The sequence below is a fragment of the Phalangium opilio genome, unplaced genomic scaffold, assembly GCF_054372755.1.
Source record: "Phalangium opilio isolate 3A_F unplaced genomic scaffold, DU_Popi_V2 ptg000017l_1, whole genome shotgun sequence".
Taxonomy (NCBI): domain Eukaryota; kingdom Metazoa; phylum Arthropoda; class Arachnida; order Opiliones; family Phalangiidae; genus Phalangium; species Phalangium opilio.
The window spans coordinates 6,878,095-6,901,822 of NW_028324151.1; the positions used below are offsets into that span (position 1 = coordinate 6,878,095).

A 23,728-nucleotide genomic window follows, 5' to 3' on the forward strand; every position below is an offset into this window, starting at 1 on the left:
GTATCGCCTTTCGTGTCCACGAGTAATGTAAAGTCTAATGATGCGGTTAAAATATTGTTATTGGCGTGGTATTTACTGTAAGGTCACTTTAAAGCGATGATTTTTTGGTAAAATAGTAGTATAACGCCTCCTCGGATTTTTAAAAGTTTATAGTCGTTTCCTATAGTAAACGAGGTGGGGAACACGATGCCGTCAAAATTTTTCACCGCAAATGATTATGAATTTTTATTTTTTTTTATGAAAATTGCAATATTTTGGAAAAGGACAAATCTAATAGAAACTGAACCTAACCTAACCTAACCTAACCTAACCTAACCTTACCTTACCTAACCTAAAACTAACCTTACCTAACCTTAAACTAACCTAACCTAACCTGAACCTAAAATATCCCAAACATAATCTAAACAAGTGTATGCGCCCCAAATATCAAATATAAAAACAACCATAAGTAATATGTGCTACCTTTTTTTTTTTTTTTTTTAAAAAAAATCATTTGCGGTGAAAAATTTTGACGGCATCGTGTTCCCCACCTCGTTTACTATAGGAATCGACTATAAACTTTTAAAAATCCGTGGAGGCGTTATACTACCATTTGGCCGATTTTTTTACCCTAATTGTCCAGTTAGTTGTTATATTTCATTTTGTATTCGATTCGGTGTTGGCAGGTATTGGTAGTCACGGGTGATACCGGGCTGTCCACACCCGCCGACAAATATTTTGGCCACAGACACCGCAAAATTGTAACACACCCTAAACCTATTTTTCTGGTCACTATATAACGGGTGGATTTGTTTTGTCAAAATCACACTTCGTCTTTTACTCTTTCACCATTCGGATATACATCTAGAGTTACCGTCGTAGAACAACATGATTTCTAAGGTATGATATGTACTTCGTGATAAGTAGTGATTTGTAATTTCGATCTACTTGACAATGACTTAGCTTCAACGATAAGTACTTGCGCTGTTAGGATACTTTAGTCTCTGATTAAATTTCAAGTGTTTATGCCATTTACTAGTGAAATTTTAAGGAAGTTATGTATTGCATATTTTAAATTTCTTTCAACGGTTATTGGATATAGTTAGTGTTTTAAATCTTTACATTGTTAGTTAGATTTTGTTAAAACTTCAGTTAATTTCTATTTAGGAACACAGATGTTTTTAAGGTTTAGTGCATGTTAGCACAGCTAATTCAGAGCTAAATAGTTTTATCTCGGAGATAAATTCAGATACAACGATTTAGCTCTTAGACATTTGGACTCGCTTGAGTTCACACAAAATCATATTTCGCATATTTGAGGTTAAATAGTAATTTGGGAGAAAGTGGTCCATTTCCAGAAGAAAAAGAAATATTTGTTAAAATCGTTTCCTCATTGCCTGTTTCTTAAATTATGTTAATATTTATTAAAAAAAATACGTTACCTGATTATCATAATTATAGATTGTTTTGGTATCTGCCCTCGTGGCTATCGCTACTGCCGGAGGTCATGGTGGTTTTAGTAACACTTACAGGAAACAAGAGGTCAGTTGGCCTTCGAAATTAACCCTAGTTGACCCAACAGGAAACTAAAATTGATTCTAAACAAATTAGCCCCATGGACACTACTCTTTTGGCTACGACATCGTAGGACACGATGGTGCCAAGAACAGTCGCCACGAATCTGGTGGACCAGGACACGTCGTAGGATCTTACCAAATCCATGACATTGATGGACGTGCCCGTACCGTCCACTACGTCGCGGACAAGCTCGGATTCCGTGCCAAGATCCACACCAACGAACCAGGAACCGTCCAACATTACGCTGCTGCCGCTGCTTACCACGGTCCTCACGCTGTCCCATCTTACGGTGGTGTCCAATCTGGAGGTCATGATGGTCAATACGGTGGATATGGTGGATACGGAGGATACTAAGCATTGTTTGACCCTATTTTAACCCAAACTCCTAACCTATAACCCATAACCCTTGACCCTTATTCCTTTAACCTATCCCTATAACCGTCCGTATCTTGCTCTGACCTCTAATGACCCTTTAACCCTTTGTTACAAAACCAATACCTGTGCCAACCAATAATCGCGAAGTTCTTTAAAAGAGCTAAATCTGAACTTTACATTTATTTTAATTTATGAATTTAGCTTTAATCGTCTGAAATGCCAAACTACACTCTATAAATCTTACGCTAGGTGATTTTAAAACTGTTGTATATCTAACTTAAACTTAAGTGACATTTATTTAAGTTGGTTCTAATGTCCTATTGAAACGTGACCCTATTATTTATTCTAATAAAATGATTTACTAAGAATCGTTCGTATCTGTTAATTTTTCATGTTTGTCCAGTGTTGCGTACTAAGAACTGTATGGTATTGTACATTCTTTACTGCACCTCAATCTTCAGATGTAATTTATATCATAAACATTGCGTTTATTCTCGTTTACTATGTAAGCCTAGCTTCCTGTATTATAATCTCATTTAAAATCTTATTGGAAAATCGATATATTTCCCCCTAACTTCTAATCAATTGAATGTATAGAATTTTCTATAATAGTCTGAAGATTATTATAGATAAGTTTCTTTAATTCTAAATGCGGAATATCTTCATCTGAAATATACAATGAAAACCAAATATCCGGAAATATTTTAACTACGATGTATAAAAAGGAGAGTAAGCAATGCTTAAATCATCACAACTCGTTTGCTCATCCAATAGTAAACAAGTAAAAAAAACCAAACCAAATCAACAATGTACACCAAGGTAACAAACCACTGAAATTACTTAGAACAGGTCCTAACGATACTTGCTCTGAACAGGTTATCTTCGCCACCCTTCTGGTTACTGTCCTCGCTGGACAAAATGGACAATTGAATGATAATGAACGAGGGTTTAGTACCGTATTTCGCAAACAAGATGTAAGTACTTACCTCTTTGCAAGTAATGACTTGAACATCATATTTTTGTACTTAGGAAAACCAGTATTCTTTTGGATACGACATCAACGATCATTTTGGTGCCTTCAACGGACGCAGGGAAAGCGGAGACAGCGAAGGAAATAAATTTGGTTCCTACCATATCCGGGACATCGATGGTCGTGTCCGCACTGTGAATTATGTTGCGGATAAGGATGGATTCAGAGCCAAGATCGACACCAACGAACCAGGTACCATTACCCATCAAGCTGCTGATGCCTTTTACAACGGACAAAATGTACTAAGGGTAAACCATGGTGATGTTGGTTTCGGACAAAAGGGTGATAATGGACATAGTGTTCATCATTAACTTCATGTAACAAGTGTTCATGTTTAATTTTTTTGGGTGTTAAATTGTAAATACTTTGTAAATATTAACATCTTGTAATTAAGAATTTTGTTTGTATATAAGTTCCTATAAGGTGTGAAAATAAATTGTAAATACATATGAAATAATGTTCAGTGATTATTTTATTGTTTAATCAAGCAGCATAATTTGATGATTGACGGTTCCAAATAATAGATAATCAATAAGATAGATTTTTAATGCGCCGCCATTTGGAAAATGGCTGACAGAATCCAGATAGTTACTAAAACGTTCTGATGCAATAACTGTCTATTAATATTTGACTAAACAAGACGTCGCCACCTATGAGTAGACTTAACAAATTCTGTATTGATAGAATTAACTATTTTTACACCAGTTAATGTACATTTAATACTTAAATCATTTGAATAGCAAAAGTATAAATAAACCCTAAATACACAATTTTCAGACTAGGATGATTGATACCATTTACACCAGGAGGCCAGGCTACTTAGTACTGTACTTTGTCCGCCAAATAGCTTGGGATCTTGGTGTAAATGTTATCAATACTCCTAGACAGAATACTATGTATTGTACCAAGATCTCATTCACGTAAAGAGAGAACGTTCGAGTCAGTCTAATCCGCTTCCATGAAGTCAGAGTTATCTTTTTTTTCTGGGAGGGGCCTAGTTTAGGTCGGTTAAGCCATAGCCCACTCGCTCTGCGCTCCCAGACGCTGCGCTGCTCGCGCTATAGCTATAGCGAGAGCAGCTTGCGTCGTGACGCGCGTGATCGAGTGGGGTATGGTTTAGCTCGCCACCTACTAACCTCAAATTACTGAATAAAATGTTAAATGGACAGGCCAGTAGCGACTCGAGAGTCGGCCTAGGCAAGAAGTCGAAAGAAACTATTGGCAGCAATGTTAAGTATTAGTATACGATTCAGATTAATAACATCGGATCGGCCTTATTAAAAATATATTTTTTATCAATCGGGGTAGGGACAGATAAAAATAACGTGGTATTATATTAAAATATGGCTATTTACCTGAAGTTTCAAACGTAAGCCTTGGTTGTTCTGACACTTAAGGAAAATAATAGTGGCCTTTCTTGTTATAATAATCGAATAACTATTGTCTATTTTACTATTTACTATTCGGTCTATATTTATATCGACATAACCAGCACTATCAACTGTTGCTTTAATAAACATTTCTACTAATTCTGGAGTCAGTCTCCCTCACATAATCGAGAACGACAATTTCGATAAATAATGAATGGATAGTCCACCAGGTGGTGTTAGTGTATCGATAAAATGGCGGTATTTTTTTAGGGAGGGGACTAGGTAGTACTTGATGGTAGCGAAGATGAAGGTAAACTCGAACGTTCTCTCTTTACGTGAATGAGATCTTGATTGTACCTTTATTTACTTAGAAATTTTATCATGGCTCGCTGGACACGCTTCTCTGGCACACAGAAAAAAAATATTCATGTATTATGATTATTTATAATATTATTGACGATATGACGTAGCCCACTATTTTAATATATTGCCGTTACGTGCCTCTGCTAGTACCAGCCGTGTTTCTTTCATTGAACGCATTGTCACATAAAAGTCTTGCCCAGCTTTAATTGTCCTATGGCGTGGTTAGACTATTGCATGCTATTTATGTGGGAAAAACACATATATCAGTTTGACATAATCTAGAGATTAAAATGTTTTAAAAACATTAAAGGAAACTTTAATAAAATATAGTTAAAATCATCTTTGGGCATCTAAGGGTTATCGCTCGAGTATTTTTCTTTCCAAGGTAAACTGCAATGGGTGCGGCAATGAATTAACCCCGCCTAAAACATGTGAAGATTTATCACCCTTTAAATTTTTTATAAATCAAATTTAACATTTTTTTCGTGAGACGTAATATCCTTTAACTGCGTCTCCATGAAAATTATCAAATAAAATATCTCAAATGTTTAATTAAATCTAAATATATGTTTGAATTTAATTAATCCAAAAACTAAACTCCTTAAGGTTACTTAATTATATAAGTACTGCCGCCCGAGAGCCAGAAATGACTCATTACTAATTATCATTCTTAGTTTAATTCAACAACCATTAAGATTTCCTCTCGAAATTATTTCCAAGGGGCTGGTAACTTTCTGGATTAAATGTACTAGTGGTAATACCAAGAAGTGATATCTAGTTTATTAGGGAGAAGGTATAAATTCACCGCATTTCCAGCTTTATCTCCAGTCCAAACGTAGGTCCGGAGTTAATCGCCGCCGCTTCTAAATTACAACCAGCATCTCATTGGTTCTTGAAAACTCACGTCAGCGCGGCGACGCGAATGACGAAAATTACGTATTCTCCGACTGAGCAGAGGCGAAATAGCCCGGCCTCCTTTTACGTCCCCCCTTGTATTTTGAAAGGGGGACTGGGACTATGGCGCGCTAATAATTGGGCATCTTATACCTTCTCCCTAATAAACTAGATATCACTTCTTGGTAATACTGAGATCGCGGTATCGGTGACCGATATCGCAATCTTACCGATTAATCGGTCCAAGCTTATTTCATCCATTTTTACAAATCAACGGGTTAATAATCGATAGTTTCGATTAAAGAGAAAATTTAAATCGTTAATGAGTTTTAATATTTGGCTAAAATCGATTTCTAAAATGTGCACTCTAGCTTACACACCAAAAATTACCTTCCACACTGTATTGACTAACTTTAGAACCAACTGGATAAGTCTTATTAAAGCAGATGAAATGTACACCGAAAAGATAGGTGATTAGCCCCTCGATTGTTTCATTCCCTTAAAAACTGTTTCACGATTTTTTTAAATACTGGTACCTATCTATACCTGGAGCGTTTCAACAATCTCCTAGCTTTTAAAAGAAATCTTTGCTAGCGAAGTTTCATGACCCCATGGAGCATGCTGTTATCACGTGAAGTCCTTGAATTGGTTTACAGTGCACGCATTCTAATATATGCATGCCGAATGGATTGTCTCCAATCAAAATTGGTTTGTAAGAAAGCAAATTCAGACAAAAAATCTTTTCCGTCGTAATTTGATACTCCTTAATATTGAATTCAACTAAAATTATCAGGTTCGGAATAGAGCTATCACCAGGAATGAATATAGCTAATTGGAATCATTGTGAAGCCATTTTCTCAACGTATCTAGGCGGATTTTGTGGGAGGAGCTAGGCTAATCATTATGTATGACGAATTTGACCTCGCGAATAATCTTTCTCACTGCGAGTTGCACTTTGAGCGCGCTTGACCTCGCGTAGCTACCAAATAATAAAATCACAGTAAGAAAGACGTCGTAAATGTAACACGTGACGGCCCACAAACCCGCATAGATATGAATATGGGATATATGGGGGCACAATGGTTCCTAGTATGCTGTATATATTCGTGATATCACTTAATCAAAACAATTCCATAAATTTCTTAAAAATCCAAAGTTCTTACACTTCTAAGTGAAACTTGCAAAAAGTGATTGGGTTATGAAATATTGTATATTGTTTTGCCAGTTTGCACCTTCGTGTAATTACACAGCTTTCGTACAGAGGATGAAATCCAAGAAAACGGAAACGCAATCTCACTTACGAGCCTGACTCACTCTGCAATTAGTTATTAGTTGAATTTGATCGGTGTATTTAGAAGTTCTCTTTCTTTTCACCTACGTCATTGTAGGGCAGACTTTAATTAATCATTGACAAATTTATGCTAATGACCAAACGTGGAACTAATTAGCATAATTATTAAAATCACGAAGAATCGAGGTGTATTTAAATAACAATTACTCAACGTTACGTAAGAAAGAATGAAAGAATATACAACAATTTAATGACATAATATTTGTCACTAAGCCACATCACGCCATAAAAAATTGTCGCGCTAAGCTCGAAGGCTTTGGATAGGAGAACACGTTATTAGAATTCGGTCAGAAGGCCGTATACAAGCTGGATCGACTTAAAAGAGAAGTTCCACACCACCAAGATCAAGTTCAGGGACGTTCAAACGAAAGTAGTAGAGATGAAAATGAGAAAAAACGATATTACTAAAAAGAAAACCCTTAGTTTTGAAGTACATTCAAGATAACGTCATTATTTGATACATAAAGAAAAAGTTATTAACTTTCCCTTTCATGATTATGGAACGTCTTCGTGCCCTTAAGGTTAATCAGCTATAGATAGACAGGAGGATTTTTAAAGTTTCCACCCTAGGGGTACCATTTAAATTACATACTTGTCGTGGACCAATGAGAAAGAACATGCATAATCTTCTTTTTGAATACCAAGAATTTTTCTCGATATCTGTAGACTTTTGTTCGAATATTAATACATTAGCATAGATTTAAAAAGGCGTCCGGGACTCTTGTTACGCGTTGTAAACAAGAACAGGTCATTCACGTTGTTGTACTGATAAATACGATTTTTTTTAAGCTTATTGGCGCCATTGGGGTGCATGGAATGAAGGTGCAACTCGGTGTTACCTAGGACTGCCCCTTAATCTTTATCCCCGCTCCTGCACTGTCCGTAAGAATCTGGTATCAGACGGGTTTGGAAGAAAATGAGACTGGTAATTTTGCCCGGGATACATTTTTTATTCTGGTTGTCTAAGTAAGGGGCCAGCATCGGAAAAAGGGGTGCATCACTATAGACCTGATAGTGGTTATAAATAGAGGAGCATCTTCATGGGATGAGATTAGTTGTTAGTATTTGGACAGCCATGAAGGTAAGAGCTTTTATAATTCAAGAAATGAAATGTAAGAAATAGACCTTAATCTTTTGTGGTACACTTTTGGGGCACAATAGAGTGACAACAATGTCTCAGTTCTTTTGGAATGAAGATTAACCAATAGTTTAAATTTTACCCGAAGTATATAAAACTTCTATTCTAGAGAAGTGTACCTCAAAATTGTGTAATTGTAACATGATTCTTCCCAATCACCTACGCTTATCGGTTTGCCAAGGTGCGCTTGTGGATTTTTTGTCCCACATCAAGACTAGGTTTGTGGACTGATTGCTAATGATTTAGTACCAAACAGTTTTAGAATTCACCCCATGGTACGATGCCCTTCTGAAGTTTGATCAAACAGGGTGAGCCTGGGAAGAATCATGTTAGATAACAAAAGTATTAAGAGTATACAGAATGTCATCCTTCTATAATCCCCTTCTGATTTTACTTATTGAACAGTCTGTACTGGTCGCTGCGTTGGTGGCTTTAGTTACGGCAGTGCCGGAACACGTTCCTGTTGGAGGCATTAGCAGGGTCTTCAGTAAGGATGACGTGAGTTAAAGAATATACTTATCTCATTTATTGGTTATATGGATTTTGACAATGTATTTTTATGACTTAGGGACAAGGTAACTATCAATTCGCCTACAATGAACGAGTTGGTTCTTCAGGAACTTTCCGTAGCGAATCAGGGGACAAATCCGGAGCCAAAGTCGGGAGCTACGGCATTAAAGACGATAAAGGCAACACCAGAGTCGTCAGTTACGTAGCGGACGAAAATGGCTTCCGAGCCCAAATCAAAGCGACTGACGGTTCAGATACCGCTTCACCAGATTCTTCCGGAACTCCTCAAGCTGTATCCGTTACCAACGCTAAGGTTGTAGAAGTGGCACCGGTAAAATATCACGTCAAACACGCACCGGTTTTCCATTACTATGCTGGGGGTGCCACGAGAGAAGATTCGCCCACTCGTGTACGTGTGACGTTGAGGAAACATGACAAGGGTCAAAGAAAACCAATTGAATCTATTGCACCAGGACAACCGAGTGATTCTGCGGCGCCAATAAAACCAAGTGAACAAGCCCCACCAGCAGCAATTTACTACTCTGAAGACGTGTCCTTTGAGGAAGGGGTCGATGAGGGACAACAGCAAAGAACAAAAGGTTCCCATATTAAAGAAGAAGGTATAGTACGAAAAATCCCATCGATGTCCGCACCACATTACTCGGAACCCTTAGCTCAAGCTGTTCCATCTGGTCCGTCACTATATTCCGCGGGGCAACCACAACCGATCGCTTACTCTTCAGGCTGGCCAACACCTGACGAAATCAGAAAGCTTGGACGTCATATTTCGCCCGTTCAGTATGTCCCAAGTCAACAACAACAACAACAAGGAGGTGGTACGGCACAACACTACGCTCTTGGCAGACATTACGCCATTGGACTACCCGAAGACACCAGGAAAGTTGATGTTGAGTATAATCCAAATGGACAACAACAACAACAGCAACAACAAGCGCCTCAGTACAGTTGGGGAGCTCATCCATTCATTAAAAGATTCGAACTTCCACCTCTTCCTCTTCTACATCCTCATATACATTACGTTAGTAGTAACTGGCAAAACACCGGAAGTTCTGACACCAGCAACGTTGGTCAAGGAGAGACAGTCAAGAAAGATGAAACCAATCAGAATCGAAACGTAGGAGTTTATAAAATACTTCCCGCTTTACCTCTCCCAGTTCATTACATTCAAGATGTCAGGAAGGTTGACTCTAGACCCGTTTACACTTACGGACTTCATCATCATTTGGACTCATTGAGGAACGGAAGCCTTAAAATTGGAGAAACTCTAGGGAAACGTTTCGGACACTATTCGGGCGGATGGCCTTCCTCGGATTCATCGCAAAATTACCACCCACTAGCCCTTCATAATATGTTCAAGGTTCCGGTAGTTTATTCCTCAAGTTGGCCTGCTACCAGTTGGACCCAATCGGAAGTCAACCCTTCATGGGCAGGGGCTAAGAAAATAGCAAAACTTGGTGCCTATTCCACGGGGTGGTCCAATTCCAATTCCAATCAAAACCAAAATCAAGGAACAGTAAGCGGTGTTGATAATGGTCCGTCTGGAAGTCCTTCCAACACTCCTGACAGATCTTGGTCTTCGGTTCCCGCATGGTGGTAAACCATTTATTGCATAAGCATTTTTTTGTCATTTTTAATTTTCATCCTTAATTATTGTATAAGTCATTTTCGCTGCCAATAAATGTTTCAGTTGCCAAATTATACGATATTTTTCCTCAATATTCACAAAACCAGTTTAGTCTTACACGTTTTTTTTCTTCTCGATATGTAATTCGAGTATAATTGCTTCAAAAAAATGCAGAAATAGAAAAACAGAGGTCGAGGCACGTTTTTTGGATTCCGTTAGACGCGTGGGTTCCCAAATAACGGTCTCGATAATTGCTTTAGGGACAAAGTTTGGGGTAGCGTTTATCTACTGATTAAATTCTAGAGGATGTTAGTTTTGTATCGTATTGAAAAACCTTGACATTTACATAGTAATTTTTAATTATTGGTGATTTTTCGCCTCCTATATGTTTTATTGTAAGACTAATTGTATCTAATTGGCCTTATTTCCCCACCGAAGGACAGTATTATTTTATAATCATGATAAAAGCATGAGGGTATAATTTTTATATTTCATGAGCCGCTAGTATTTATGTTAATATATTTTAGGAAAACGTAGACCAAACTTCAAAAGAAAAGCTTGAACCAAAATCTCCTATGCCTCGTTTTCACTCTTTCCGATGTGGTTTTCAAAGTTATTAATTAAACAAATCCTGTTCAGATTAACAATTTTAAAGAGGTTAATTAAGCTTATTATTTTAATAATTTCGATGCCCAAATAAGGTAGGTAGTTAATTTGCATTTTTCTTCGCATACATTGTTATCTAGATACATATAATTAAATCGTTTGGTTAATTAAGTCTTATCATGAATTAGGTCAATTAATAATCTAAAAATCTCGGTATATATCATTATTAAATTAACTTTATCAAAAAATAAAAAAACACTACACTATTTCTAATTAATTAAGCTTTTGAAACTTTAAGTACAGTTAAAAAAACTGCACTTAAAGGATAAAATTTCAAGGCTGGATGCCAAAAGAATATTTGTCAAAAATCGTAAGAGAAAAACGTCGCCAAAGAATGACAAAAACCCGCCCAGGGGAGTTAACAAAGTTTTCGAAATGAACTAATTATAATCAGTTACTAACCTTTCAAACCCCAAAGGCTTTTTCTTTTTTAAAAAGTGTGGGTTCTCATCGTTCTAGAAGATTCTAGTTATATTCCATGGACGTGAAAAAATGTGCGATATTTAAATCAATTTAACTAAGACATAAAAGTATTACTCAGAGCTTCTTAACACCCTTAATTAGACTTCATCTCCAGTTATAACTACAATTTATTGTCCTACAATTGGAGTTATTCTATTATTTTACAATATTTTAATGGTTTCTCTCATACCTACAATTCTGTCGAAATTATCAGCTTTATTTTTATGGTTTTTCACTATAAAGATAAACAAACAAATAAATAAACAAACCAACTTTAAGATTTGAAGATATTTAAAAAAAAATTGTTTTGAATTTCGTAATGTTTATTGCTTACACTTCACGTGCACGAAATTGGCATCAATTCAAAACTTTCCAAACAGGTCGGGATAATTATTAGTCAGTTTTTATTGGCAGCTATGATCAAGGTGTACATTTGTTTTTATTTGAAAACAGCTACGCCGTACATTATATTTAAAGTTTCTCAAAACAGATACTAAAAGAATTCACATTACTAGTAACGATTAACTCAAGAATTTCTAGCTGCTTTTGTTAGAAATATAAATAAAACATTTAATTACGGAAAAAATGGAGTTAAAAATAATTAAGTGAGAGTTAACATGTTTGAGGGACACTAAAGTATGTTTCTTAAGCATTAGAAAGTGATTATAATTGTTTTAATAATTTTCAGAAAAATCATTAAAATTCGCACGAAATGGATCTCTAGACGCCAAATTTTAAAGGGTTAATGAAGCGCAATTGTTAAAACAATATAACAATGTAGCTTTAAACTCTAACAGGAATTAGAAGTTATAATATTACATATTGTTGAATAGAGTACTAAAATCTGTGTTTATGCTTATCTCCGATTTCGTATTTATTACAGCATAAGCTTATAAGATATGTTCCATAAGTATGACACTACCTATACTTCGGAATGCTAGAGATACTGAGAGCTAGTTCGACAACGATGCTGAATTTAAGACACTTGGTTTTGCAGTCAATCTTCCTTTTTAGTCTGTAATAAGAGTTTGACAGCGCCTCTTCTTGCGCCACTTTACGAGAATCTATAACGTTTCACCTTCGCCACTCCATGACAAGCTCTCAGTAACCAGAGACACATCTTATAAACTTATGATTAAAGTATTATTATTCGAACCTTATAAACAACATCTCTAACTTCATTAACCCTTTAAGAACTCTCAAGTTATAATTGATATAAATGGTTATTTTTTTAATTGCATCGAATTTTTTTTATTTAAACTAAAAACCAAAAGAAAAAAATTAATATTTTCAAGGTTTTTTAGTACCGAAAGGCTTGATAGTCGGCTTAATCTATAAGGGCTTGGAAAGTGAACCACACCCAAGAAAACGTTTAAGTAGATCAAGGTTACATTAAACCAAGACGCGTCGCCCGGATTTTGAAAACGAAATCGAAAATATCTTCTGATGGCATTTTTCCTAAAAGTATACGCTTTCGCTTTTCTTTTTAACATTCGAAAATAGCGACAAAGAAGAATGGGGGTGAAAGCAAATACCAGGGTTCTTTTGGTAATCAAGTACCTTAATGCAAAATACACCGAAATTAGTGAATGGGGGTGAGGAAGGAATGGTAACGAAGAACCGATAATTTAAATTAGGTAGACGCCGACAATTTAGGGGGTTTCACTGAATATTTTTGAAACTTATACCACCCTAAATCGTTTTAGACAAGTTTTTAAAAACCGTCTGATTGGTATTTGGAGGATCCTCAGCCCTGGAGGCTAAGACAAAAAACCACGTGGTGCTGCTTTGTCGCGGCCCCAACTTGGGTGGTTTCTTTAAATGAGAGAAAAATTCAAATAACGAAAAAGTATAAATAGGGAATCCTCTTCTGTTGTATCTTCACTTTGAGGTCTTCATCCCTTAGGCTTTTAGCGTAAAACACCCAGAACTTTCAGTCATGCAGGTGAGATTGCTTTCTAATTCAAGTCTTGGGTTCAAATAGATTCTTGACTCGAAGTAGTACCATTATGGCTAGGTTCCCTTGCATTCTATGCAGGAATTAAAGCCCAACATGACTTTACCATAATGTTGCTACAAGTCAAAACTGAGCTGTGGTCCATTGAGACCCATCAAATGATGCTCTTTCTTGTTCCCCACGGGCTTTTCTCATCAGATAGTAATAGTAATATTAGCGGTTTTGTAGATGAACAGTCAATGTGCAAGGGGCGCCAATAAACCCGACTTAAAGTTCGTGGTACATTCACTTCCGGTGTTAACTCTTTAGATTTTTGCGGGGAACAAATTATTAAATGCAAAGTTTTCATTCTGGCTTCATTAAGATCATCACAAACTCTCTTAATTACGAATTGTTCTTTAATTTTCCAGGTCATTATCTTAGCCGCCATTGTTGCCGTAGCTTGCGCCACACCGGTCATTCAAGGAGGTTCCAGCGCTACTTACAACGCCCAAGATGTCAGTTATCCTTAAATTTTTCACAAGTCACTTGAAACTAATTAAAAGTTTGCAATTGCAATAGGGTTTGGGTAACTACAACTTCGGATATAACGAGGGACACGCAACTGGTGGAACCTTCCGTCGCGAGAGTGGTAGCAAGGACGTCAAAATTGGAAGCTACGGTTTGACCGACGCTGATGGTCGTCGAAGAATTGTCAGCTACGTTGCTGATGCCAATGGATTCCGAGCCACTATTAGCAGCAACGAACAAGGAGTCGATGCCAGTAAGAGTCCAGCCGATGCATCTTTAAGTGGTAGCCCAATCGTTGCCCAACCTGCTCCGGCCGTCTCTTACGCCGCTGTACCAGCTGGTGCCGCTTTCACTTCGGCCGTCAACGCCGCTGGTATTCCAATTGCCTACAACAGCGTTGTTCAACATGGTCCTTACGCTTATGGCTTCCGTTTCTAACAAGGTAATTGTTCGCGCAAACCGAAGTACTTTCACTAACCATTAACGAAAATCCAAACCCTCAAAATGTACAAAATGTGTTCACCTTTTTGTTTCTTGTTATAAAGTTAAGATTCAATTGCATATTATTGTTAATTAACAATCGATTCTTTGTTATAACTTCTTGTTTATTTTGTTTACTGTTATGTTTTTGTTATTGCAATTGTTGCCAATAAAGTCTACGCACATGGCAATTTGTTTTCCCAACATTTCTTCCGCATATCTGATGTATATCAACCCATTTTATCAGATAGAAAAATATCGGAGTCAAGAAGTTCATAGTGTAGTTTATTATAGACTATTTAAAGGTATTTTATAGTAAAGTTTATTATAGACTATTTAAGGGATTTTATAGTAAAATTTATTATAGTCTAGTTAAAGGGATTTTATAGTAAAATTTATTATGGACTAGTTAAAGGAATTTTATAGTAAAGTTTATTATAATTTAAATATGAAAGAAACCAAAGAAATTAACAAATCAATTTAGCGATATATAATAAAAATAGTTTATTTGCAAGCCCTTGCTACACCATATTGTGAAAACCAAAAAAGAGGTTGTTTTGTACATTTAGATACTAGTTTACCAGTCATAAGGATATATTCCCATAATTCCCTGAGGCGAAGCGATTAAATTTTTGCCTTTGCATCCCATAGGTAGAGTTTTTAAGTTTTGTACTTTAGCGTGAAATCACCTTTGAACCCATTGATGCAAGATTTACCATAAAGTTGACTCCGACTAAGTCGGATAACTGTACATTATGATAAGCTCTAATTTTACACGTATTTTGCTTTTAGCTAGCTTTGAGCAATTATATACAGTCAGTAATTTATAATAATTGAAAAGGAATTTATACGCGGACTCCGTAATTGCCAAGATGAGGAGCGTATAGAGCATGATGGGCAGCAGCGAATCGTTGGGCAAATAGTGGAGAAGGTGCAGCGATGTAACTGGCGTATTGTCCAGCAGGCGCCACAACCAAGTCCTTATTGATGGTACTGGCTGCAGGGTCCTCAATACCCACACCTGGTTCGTTACTCTGTTAGGAGTACAATATTTCGTTAGTATCATTAAATACGCTATCAATAACCCTTTTTGTGAACTCGAAAAAATAGTTCAACTAACCTTAATGTCTACTCGGAAACCATTAGCATCAGCAACGTAATTAACAATACGAATGCGTCCATCTATGTCTGTTAGGCCGTAACTTCCAACCTAATTTCCATAACAAATATATAAGTTATTGTAATTAGGAATATTTAATTGTGGTTAAATTGAGTAACCATTACCTTGTTTCCGTAAATATCACCAACCTCTTTGCGGAAATTACCACCTGAAGATAGAAAATCATTAAAAAGAGAAGAAAGCTAATAAACACGAAGGATTAGGCCTACAATATTCAAATCGAATTAAAGGGGTTCATAAAAACGTATGAAAGCAATACCCCTGCTTGTTCGTTAACGTAACTAATTCCATTTTCCCTTAATATCTATTAAACATGGTATTAAAACTAGATTACTAAGCCTAATTTTCAGTCCCTTTGTACTCCCTTTAAATACTGATACTCTCAAATAGTGGTACTGTACAGAGGCACTGGTCGATATTAATGCTGAACCACCCATTTAACACGATAGAAAACCATAGATAGCATTCAAAGAATATGACATCAGCAAATTTAAAGGATAATTGACTACAATGAGAGTGGGCAGTTGTCTCTTATAATTTGTACCCAAACGAAAAACTAAATTCTCTCTCTGTTTCAAATTGCGTTAATAAAATCACTGACCTGTTGCATGTGCAATATCATATCCGAAAACGTAGTTGCCAACATGGTCCTGACTTCTATGATTAGTGCTGACTCCAGTATCGAGACTAGCAATTGCAACGGGAGCTACAGGTGCAACGACCCCGGCCATAGTGCACGATGCAAGTGCGCACAGAACAATAATAACCTAAACAAAATTGCATTCGAATTAGTATCGATAAAACACCTTAAGTAACAAGCCATATAGTTAACGAACCTTCATTTTCGTGTATCGGTTTTGTTAAATCCAAAATTATGAATCACTTACGGTTCCATGAGAGTCCTTATATACCCCGTGCAATAACGGACTTGTCCACCGTTATAAGCATTGTTTAATTTATAAAAGGACCTCCCTCAAAATGGGTAGGGATATAAAAAAACTGTAAACGATGGAGAGAAAGATCATATTACTAACTTAAGGCACATCAAACATGACCGTCTAATCTAGAAATAATAAATGGGCGTAATCTTTGTGTGTCGTATAATAAAGTTTAGGGGTTAGAAAATAATGAACTTTGTTAGGCATATCAAAAAATCAAATAAAAAAATCGTGAATTTCTTATTTAATGGCCAAGGTCGAACGAGCATTGGGGAAAATTTTAATTTTTCGTCCCAGACAAAATGTATAACAATCTTTGCGAATAGAGTTCAAGATGTATTGAGACCTCAGAGTCCGTGAAGGTCGAAAATTCCGTACGTGCTTGTACCACACCCTTATATAAAGGTTTGGTGTGCTTTAACGTTTAAAGGATACCTAAATGAGAACTTTTAATAAATGAGAGATTTATACCAAGAAATTACCCTAATCTTTATAAGTATGAATCCCATCGAAAAGATATAGTGAACCATTTTACTAAATTTCATTCATTTAAGATAGAACGTACTGACGGTATGGCCGCCATTTTTAAAGATGGCCGTGGAATTTGAAAATATATCATACTGGGTACCCATTACTTATATCATGAATTTATTTCTGTAACATGAATAACTAACATGCTTACGCTAGGTCGCCTCTTACTCGGCGATAGGTGGAGCCAATTATTGCCCTCACGGACGCAAGCTGCTCGGCAATCATACTGCACGAGCAGCATAGCCAACCCAATGCAATCTGTTTGCCCAACATATAGCATCTGCAACTTGCGTACGCGAGTACAATAGAGCATAGAGCTATCTCAGTTGTGACGTCAGTGCCTAGGTAAAACGTCACAGGATAAACATTTTCAGTAGGCAGCCATGTTTGTTACCGCTTTGGTTCTATAGGCAAATATCATGGGTGACGTCACACTAAGGTTTCTAAGATAGCTCTATATTGGAGTGGACTATGCCGTCTGCTACCAGAAACCGAATGACACGCCCCAATAACATGGTTTGCTTGTTACTGGTTATAAAATTTACGTCACACGAATATAAATATGGCTCCTGTCGCTTTTAGACAGTGTACTACAGGGTAATGATGGACGTAGTTATTCATGGTGAGGTGGTGGAATTTTTAAGATTTTTTATCAAGGTGAAATTTTCCAATAAAATAATTGTGGATGGAGTTTCTAGATAATATAATGAAATACTACTAGGTGGTTTTAAGTATCCCTTTAAACGGATTATAATTAATAGAAACGAAAGGAAAAACCCTTATTTTGTGGGTAAGCTTTGTAAACCCCTTTTGGTTTGTTTTTAAATGGCAAGTCCTTGAAATCTAGATCCTGTAAGGTGGTGCTTGCTGTCTCAGTTTTTATGTGGACCCACAATAAGGATTTTATAATTGCGTGGTTTATGGGTGATTTGAATTAATTTATTCCCGAGCGTAATTGCGCATGGGAGGTGTTGATAACGCTATTCGTGGTTATTTTATTGTATAATCCAACTCCGTGAATATTGATGTCTGCTTGATTACCGCAGGGGTTGAAAGTTGAGTTACGTGTTGAGGAGAGGTTCGTGCGAATTGTTTTGCTGAAAGTTTTACCTGGAAAATTCGTGCCATTACCATTAACAACTAGGAGCCCTGTTATTGCTACACCTTCATAACTGAGGAAAATGCTTGTAATTATTGTTAGATGGTGCCAAAATTCTAACCACTACACCCATTGAATTAGCTAAATAAATATCAACAGTTATTGTTACTATAGGTTAAGACCAATAATAAGTTATGCTCCATAAATATGACACTACCTTTACTTCGTTATGCTACTGAGACTCATTGAGAGCTAGTTCGAGATGGATGCGAGATTTGACTACACTCGGTTTCGCAATTTTACTTCCAATTTATTCTGTACTAAGCCTTTGACAGGGCCTCATCAGGCTTCGCTTCACGAGAATCTATGATGTTTCACCTACATCATTTCATGACAAACTCTCAGTAACTAGTGACAAACTAAGGGAACATATCTTATGAACTTATTATATAATTTGTATAAGCCCCGCCTTACACTTTTTTCTGGAATTCAAGTGTAATTTGGTAAGAAATAATAGTGGTATGTCATAAGTAATTGCAATTATAGTACGAAATACCCAGGTTTATCTGTCGGTCTATTAATAACGCTATGAAAGTGTTTATCTTACAAAACATGATAAGTTACAGCAATAAGCAGTAAGGGTAACTTGAGAATCTGATGCTTCACCTACGTCACTTCACACCAAGCTCTCAGTAACCAGTGACAAACTTAAGGAACATATCTTATAAACTTATGTTTATACTTCAAGTGTCCTTCAATAGTTTCCTATTGCCAAAAATACCGAAATTATAGATAATTTGCCAAGAAAATTACAAAAAAATATTTATTTTAAAAAGGTATTTGGTAAATCGCGTTACATTACCGAATCACATATCTATCCAATTCAGTGGAATTTAGTTTAAATTTAAAATTTGTTTGGTTCAACTGTCGTATAAAATTTATTATGGTGTATCTTTGGTAAAACCCATTACATTTAAATGCTACACCCTCCAAACCCTTGAAACATCATTCGTATAATTCATTATCTTTCTATTCTCTCGTTATTCACAATATTGGCTGCCGACCATGAATATGACATACAAATATTCTTTCTTACATTACAACTTGCGCATATGAAAAGCTTAAAAACCTGTTTCAAAACGTAAGACACCAATACGTCACTAACTAGGCCTATAGGAGCGATAAAACAAATGTGACAAAACGTAAAATTTATGTCAACGCAAGAATCTTTAACTATAAAGACAACAAATGTCAGGGTTATGAAACATTTTAAAAGAAATTCCGATCAATTTCCTTTTAGCATATTTTAACAATGATTCAACGAAAGTAAAATGGAGCAAAGATAACCTCAATTCCACTTAGTTTCAAAACGTACTGAAGGTGAAATTAAACCGAATCTATTTCATCAAATAACTGTACTTGCGCGCAAAACTGCCATAGGATAGCCCACGTATTAATTTTCCAAGGAAATTTTAATCACTTTCCCGCCTCATAATAATGATAAGAAGACGACGACGAAAGTAAAAAGAAAGAAAATCGCCCGGGGCTATGAAAAACTAGATTTCAAACTAAGTTCTAACTAAACAACCGTTTCTAAGAGGAATTGAAATTAAAGATTATTTTGCCAGAATGTTTACCAATAGTCTGTGTGAAAGCTCACAACTGGAAGTTTTTCGGGGTTGCTGCATATGATTATAAATAGGTTTCCAATAAAGAAGCCCTGCATTTAAGCAGTACTTGTGAAAATGTTTTCTTAGATTAGGACAGGAAATGAGGATATGACTTGTCATAGCATGTTAAGACTGGTATTGGTTAGGTTAAGTTTGTTTAGACTTACAATAGGCTGCGTAAGGATTGTTTAGGCTTAAGATTGGTTTAGTTAGGCTTAAGATTTGGTTTGGTTTGGCTTAGGGTAGGTTAGGTTAAGATTGTTTTGTTTAGGCTTAGGTTAAGATTATTTTGTTGAGGCTTAGGTTAAGATTGTTTACGTTTAGGTTAGGTTTGGATTGGATTGATTACGCTTAAGTTAGGTTTGTTTAAGTTTATGGTAGGGCTAGGTTAGACTTTGTTGTTTTCTAGCCCATAAAATTTAGAAGTGACACATTGAGCTTACTAGTACTTGCTCAACGCGAAATTTCATCCTTACACTGTGGAGACTGGAAACTAAGGGTTCACCTTGCCACCTCTATAATAACCTGGTTAAATATATTGAACAAGTAGCTAAAACACAAGGAATATTATCTTTACATAAAATCATTTCTGAAGAAATATGACTTTTAACTTCAAGTATCATACTTCTTCTACACTTTGGGTTTTAAATATTTAGAGGATAAACCATATGACGAATCCCATTTTTAAATGCTCAGCTGGAAGTGAGTGAAAGTATTTAACGCCCTTGTCTAGTGTTTTCATATTTTAAAAAATAGTTTAAAGAGAAGGGAGCGTAAAATTCAAAAATTTAAATCCAGTTTCGGAAACTGAAGGTTTGGGTTTTAGGGGATTTTCTGGAAGACTTACGTATGTACTTTGTATACGTGCGAATCCAATTTCTAAAACGAAAATTCGACCTACGATGATATTATCTGGGAGTGGTAATTTTTTTGCATCAGGGATATTTAGTAAGCCAGTGTTGGGAGTAAAGAAAAAATGGGTCAGGAAAAACCTCGGTTCCAACCACTCTCTTGTGTCTCTGGCAACGCTTTCACCTTTTTAGCGAAGATTGTTCGGACCTTGAAAGCGCAAAAATCTAAATTTTTAAGAATACGAAGATATTGGTGGGATAGTCAGATCAGGTATGACTATGATTGTACCGTTAGAAGGATAACAGTACACGTACTTAAATTTTAAATCGAATGGGGAGGGTGTGGAGTGGGGCCAGAAGCCAACGCCCCGCAGGAGTTAAAAACTATGAAAGGGTATAAAAGTGAAATTTAACTTTCTCTAACCGTCATATCTCGCTTCGGTGTCTTAGTACAACGAGTTACCAAGATATAGTCATGAAGGTAAGTGATCATTAAATTATCTGATTTTATTTTAAAAGTTTTCCAGAACAATGGGTAACTAAAAGTGAGGGAGTTTGGTTTATATTTCACTAATAAAACGTTTCTACGTTAAGGTTTTTGCTCTATTCGCTTTGGTTGCCGTTGCCCACGCTGGAGTTGTCCAGGTGGCCCAACCAGTAGCCACTGCTTTAGTTGAGACCGGAGTTAGCACCCAAACTCGTACTCAAGATGTAAGTTTGATCCTCTTTTTTTCCTTGAACTTGGATCGAGGCATAGAAAATTTTGATAATTAATTTTATTAATTAGAACCTCGGTAACTACGCTTTTGCCTACGATGAAGGCCACACCAGTAAGTCTATCTTTTCCATTTTTAATTATAGTGGAATTAACTTAGTTCTATACCTAATATTATTATACTTTTTTAATTATAGCCGGAGGAACTTTCCGTAAGGAAGTTGGTGACTCTTTCGGAAACAAAGTTGGAAGTTACGGACTCATTGACGCCGATGGACGTCAAAGAATCGTCAACTACGTAGCTGATGCCGCCGGATTCCGCGCTGACATTAAGTCCAATGAACCAGGAGTTGGCGCCACTGCTGAAGATCCAGCTTCAACCACAATTAACAAGCAAGCCGTTGTTCTCGGCGCTCCCGCTCAAGTAGTTACCAAGTCCATTCACGCTCCAGCTGTTTTGACTGAAGTAGCTAGCGCCCCTGTCTTGGCCGCCACCAAGTCCATCCACGCCGCCCCTGTCGCTGTTGCCCAAGCTGCCCATATTGAAGTTGCTCAAGCCCCAGCCGCTGTCACCACCCATCACGTGACTCATCATGTTGCCGCTGCCCCATCTGTGGCTTACGCCAGCCCAGCTGCCTCTTTGGCTTACAACAATCTTTTGGGACACACTGTTACTCATCAAGTTTCCGGACCAATCACCCAAGTTTTGTCTCACTCTGCCCCAGCTACCCAAATCGTCTCCCACTCCGCTCCTCTTGTCCAACACGCCGCTGTTCAACAAGTTGCCGTAGCTCAACCTCTCGTCCAAGAAGTTGCCGCTGCTCCTGCCCAAGTTGTTCAACATGTTCAACAAGTAGCCGCCCCAGTTGTAACCAAGTCCCTTCACGCTGCTCCCGCTCAAGTTGTTCAACACGTTCAACATGTTCAACACGTCCAACAAGTGGCCCCTGTTCACCATGTTCAACACGTCCAACAAGTAGCCGCCCCAGTTGTAACTAAGTCCATCCACGCTGCCCCTGCTCAAATCGCTGTTGCCCAAGCTCCTGCTCAAGTTGTTCAACACGTTCAACATGTTCAACACCTCCAACAAGTGGCCCCGGTTCAACATGTCCAACAAGTTCAACAAGTCCAACACGTTCAACAAGTAGCCCCTGTCCAACATGTTCAAGAAATTTCCCCAGTGGTTGGCAAGTCTATCCACGCTGCCCCAGCTCAAATCGCTGTTGCCCAAGCTCCCACTCAAGTTGTCCACCAACAATTGGCCCACCCATTTCAATCCTTGAGCTACAGCTCTTACACCAGTCCACACTCTACTCTCGCTTACTCTGCCTACTCTAACCCAGGCGTCAAGATTGCCCACGGACCAGCTGCCTATGGATACGGAGTAGGTCCAGTTGCCTACGCTCCAAGTCCAATGGGTTACTTGACCGGACCTTTGAGCTACGCCCACACCCCATTGGCTTACGGCGTCAACCCAATCCCCATTGCCGCCCAACAAGTTGGAGTCAAGTCCATCCACTCCGGACTCCGTTACATCTAAAGACATAAATAACGTCTCTCTGTAATTTATTTTAAACTACTAAACGTGTATTGTCTTTGTAAAATCCGTCTTTCAACTTGATTAATCCTCTTTAATAAACAAAAGTGATAAAGCTTTTTTTAAAATTGAAACCATTCCTCGGCTGTTGTTTTTGTTTTAAGGTCTCTTATACCAAGCAATATTCAAATTTTAATATGAACAAAAACGGACATAACAAATATTACTTCTGATGACAATTTGATCAGTAGTAAATGTTGTCCAAAATTTCCATACAGGCGTACAATAGACCTACAAATAAATTTCATAAACCTATAAGTTGAAGAGCGACCGCCATCGAACTAATTCTACACGTACTCGAATTATGGGCACTTTTCTTATCGGACGTAACCTTTCAAGAGTAATTTTCTAGGGTTCTTCTAGGAATTTTAAAGTAAATCCTCCTCCATAAGCAGGGTTAGTTACGTAACATGAACTGGTTTGAATCTTGTGGAAGCTAAGTTAGAGATGAGACGTGAACCAGACATTAGTTGTAACTAAACCTCACTAGCACTTAAGCTCACCACAAACCAGTTCGTCACAACCAAACCGATCGTACACATGCTTAGTAGTAGCCTTATCTTGAACCATTACTTTTTACTTCATGGCCACTTTATAAAACTACACATCAAGATCCAAATCAGTACGCTACTAACGACAAACTTAGAAAAACTAATTTGCAAAATGCCCTCGGGACCACTCTGCTTTCATTTCCGACGTAAACCTCAATTCCAATGCCATACGATACACATAACCCAATCATTAGCATAAAAGATTACCTTGCTTGATAGCGGCGACAACAAGCAGTTTGTCTCTTATGTCCATAGAAGGGAAGTAATGTTGATAAAGGCCGCAAGGTA

General features: G+C 37.2%; 5 protein-coding genes across 6 annotated transcripts; 4 read left to right on the forward strand and 1 right to left on the reverse strand.

Moving 5' to 3' along the window:
• The first annotated feature begins 686 nt into the window (after positions 1-686).
• LOC149702812 (adult-specific rigid cuticular protein 15.7-like) lies at positions 687-1,941 on the forward strand. The gene is made up of 3 exons (XM_089866736.1): positions 687-879; positions 1,441-1,521; positions 1,591-1,941. Exons 1-3 carry the CDS (start codon positions 868-870, stop codon positions 1,909-1,911), a joined length of 414 nt encoding a protein of 137 aa, XP_089722862.1. The 5' UTR covers positions 687-867; the 3' UTR covers positions 1,912-1,941.
• Positions 1,942-6,820: 4,879 nt separating this feature from the next.
• On the forward strand, positions 6,821-10,303 carry LOC149702813 (uncharacterized). The gene is made up of 3 exons (XM_089866702.1): positions 6,821-8,021; positions 8,484-8,576; positions 8,647-10,303. Exons 1-3 carry the CDS (start codon positions 7,986-7,988, stop codon positions 10,204-10,206), a joined length of 1,689 nt encoding a protein of 562 aa, XP_089722828.1. The 5' UTR covers positions 6,821-7,985; the 3' UTR covers positions 10,207-10,303.
• A 108-nt stretch (positions 10,304-10,411) lies between these two features.
• On the forward strand, positions 10,412-14,469 carry LOC149702814 (cuticle protein 14-like). 2 transcript variants are annotated; one of them, XM_089866731.1, is made up of 4 exons: positions 10,414-12,998; positions 13,068-13,306; positions 13,729-13,815; positions 13,880-14,469. In XM_089866731.1, the coding sequence occupies exons 2-4, from the start codon at positions 13,301-13,303 to the stop codon at positions 14,264-14,266; spliced, it is 480 nt and encodes a 159-aa protein (XP_089722857.1). In that variant the 5' UTR covers positions 10,414-12,998; positions 13,068-13,300; the 3' UTR covers positions 14,267-14,469. The 2 variants fall into 2 exon arrangements, with proteins under 2 accessions (XP_089722856.1, XP_089722857.1); XM_089866730.1 differs by lacking the exon at positions 13,068-13,306 and having other exon boundaries at positions 10,412-12,825.
• Positions 14,470-14,840: 371 nt separating this feature from the next.
• LOC149702815 (cuticle protein 14-like) lies at positions 14,841-16,367 on the reverse strand. The gene is made up of 4 exons (XM_089866732.1): positions 16,090-16,367; positions 15,593-15,636; positions 15,429-15,518; positions 14,841-15,342 (listed from the first exon to the last, which is right to left on the reverse strand). Exons 1-4 carry the CDS (start codon positions 16,217-16,219, stop codon positions 15,154-15,156), a joined length of 453 nt encoding a protein of 150 aa, XP_089722858.1. The 5' UTR covers positions 16,220-16,367; the 3' UTR covers positions 14,841-15,153.
• A 4,639-nt stretch (positions 16,368-21,006) lies between these two features.
• LOC149702816 (uncharacterized) lies at positions 21,007-22,909 on the forward strand. The gene is made up of 4 exons (XM_089866708.1): positions 21,007-21,058; positions 21,172-21,288; positions 21,365-21,407; positions 21,490-22,909. Exons 1-4 carry the CDS (start codon positions 21,053-21,055, stop codon positions 22,830-22,832), a joined length of 1,509 nt encoding a protein of 502 aa, XP_089722834.1. The 5' UTR covers positions 21,007-21,052; the 3' UTR covers positions 22,833-22,909.
• Positions 22,910-23,728: the final 819 nt, after the last annotated feature.

What these genes read in the sequence shown, in the direction of transcription:
- LOC149702812 (XM_089866736.1), top strand. An exon ending in ACACTTACAGGAAACAAGAG is followed by an intron (nt 1,522 to 1,590) that starts GTCAGTTGGCCT and finishes TAAACAAATTAG; the next exon opens with CCCCATGGACACTACTCTTT.
- LOC149702813 (XM_089866702.1), top strand. Translation starts at nt 7,986, where the DNA reads ATGAGATTAGTTGTTAGTATTTGGACAGCCATGAAG. An exon ending in GTATTTGGACAGCCATGAAG is followed by an intron (nt 8,022 to 8,483) that starts GTAAGAGCTTTT and finishes CTTATTGAACAG; the next exon opens with TCTGTACTGGTCGCTGCGTT. An exon ending in GGGTCTTCAGTAAGGATGAC is followed by an intron (nt 8,577 to 8,646) that starts GTGAGTTAAAGA and finishes TTTATGACTTAG; the next exon opens with GGACAAGGTAACTATCAATT.
- LOC149702815 (XM_089866732.1), bottom strand. Translation starts at nt 16,219, where the DNA reads ATGGCCGGGGTCGTTGCACCTGTAGCTCCCGTTGCAATTGCTAGTCTC. An exon ending in TGATATTGCACATGCAACAG is followed by an intron (nt 15,637 to 16,089) that starts GTCAGTGATTTT and finishes TTCTATCTTCAG; the next exon opens with GTGGTAATTTCCGCAAAGAG. An exon ending in GTGATATTTACGGAAACAAG is followed by an intron (nt 15,519 to 15,592) that starts GTAATGGTTACT and finishes TATGGAAATTAG; the next exon opens with GTTGGAAGTTACGGCCTAAC.
- LOC149702816 (XM_089866708.1), top strand. An exon ending in CCCAAACTCGTACTCAAGAT is followed by an intron (nt 21,289 to 21,364) that starts GTAAGTTTGATC and finishes TTTATTAATTAG; the next exon opens with AACCTCGGTAACTACGCTTT. An exon ending in CTACGATGAAGGCCACACCA is followed by an intron (nt 21,408 to 21,489) that starts GTAAGTCTATCT and finishes TTTTAATTATAG; the next exon opens with CCGGAGGAACTTTCCGTAAG.
- LOC149702814 (XM_089866730.1), top strand. An exon ending in CTACTTACAACGCCCAAGAT is followed by an intron (nt 13,816 to 13,879) that starts GTCAGTTATCCT and finishes CAATTGCAATAG; the next exon opens with GGTTTGGGTAACTACAACTT.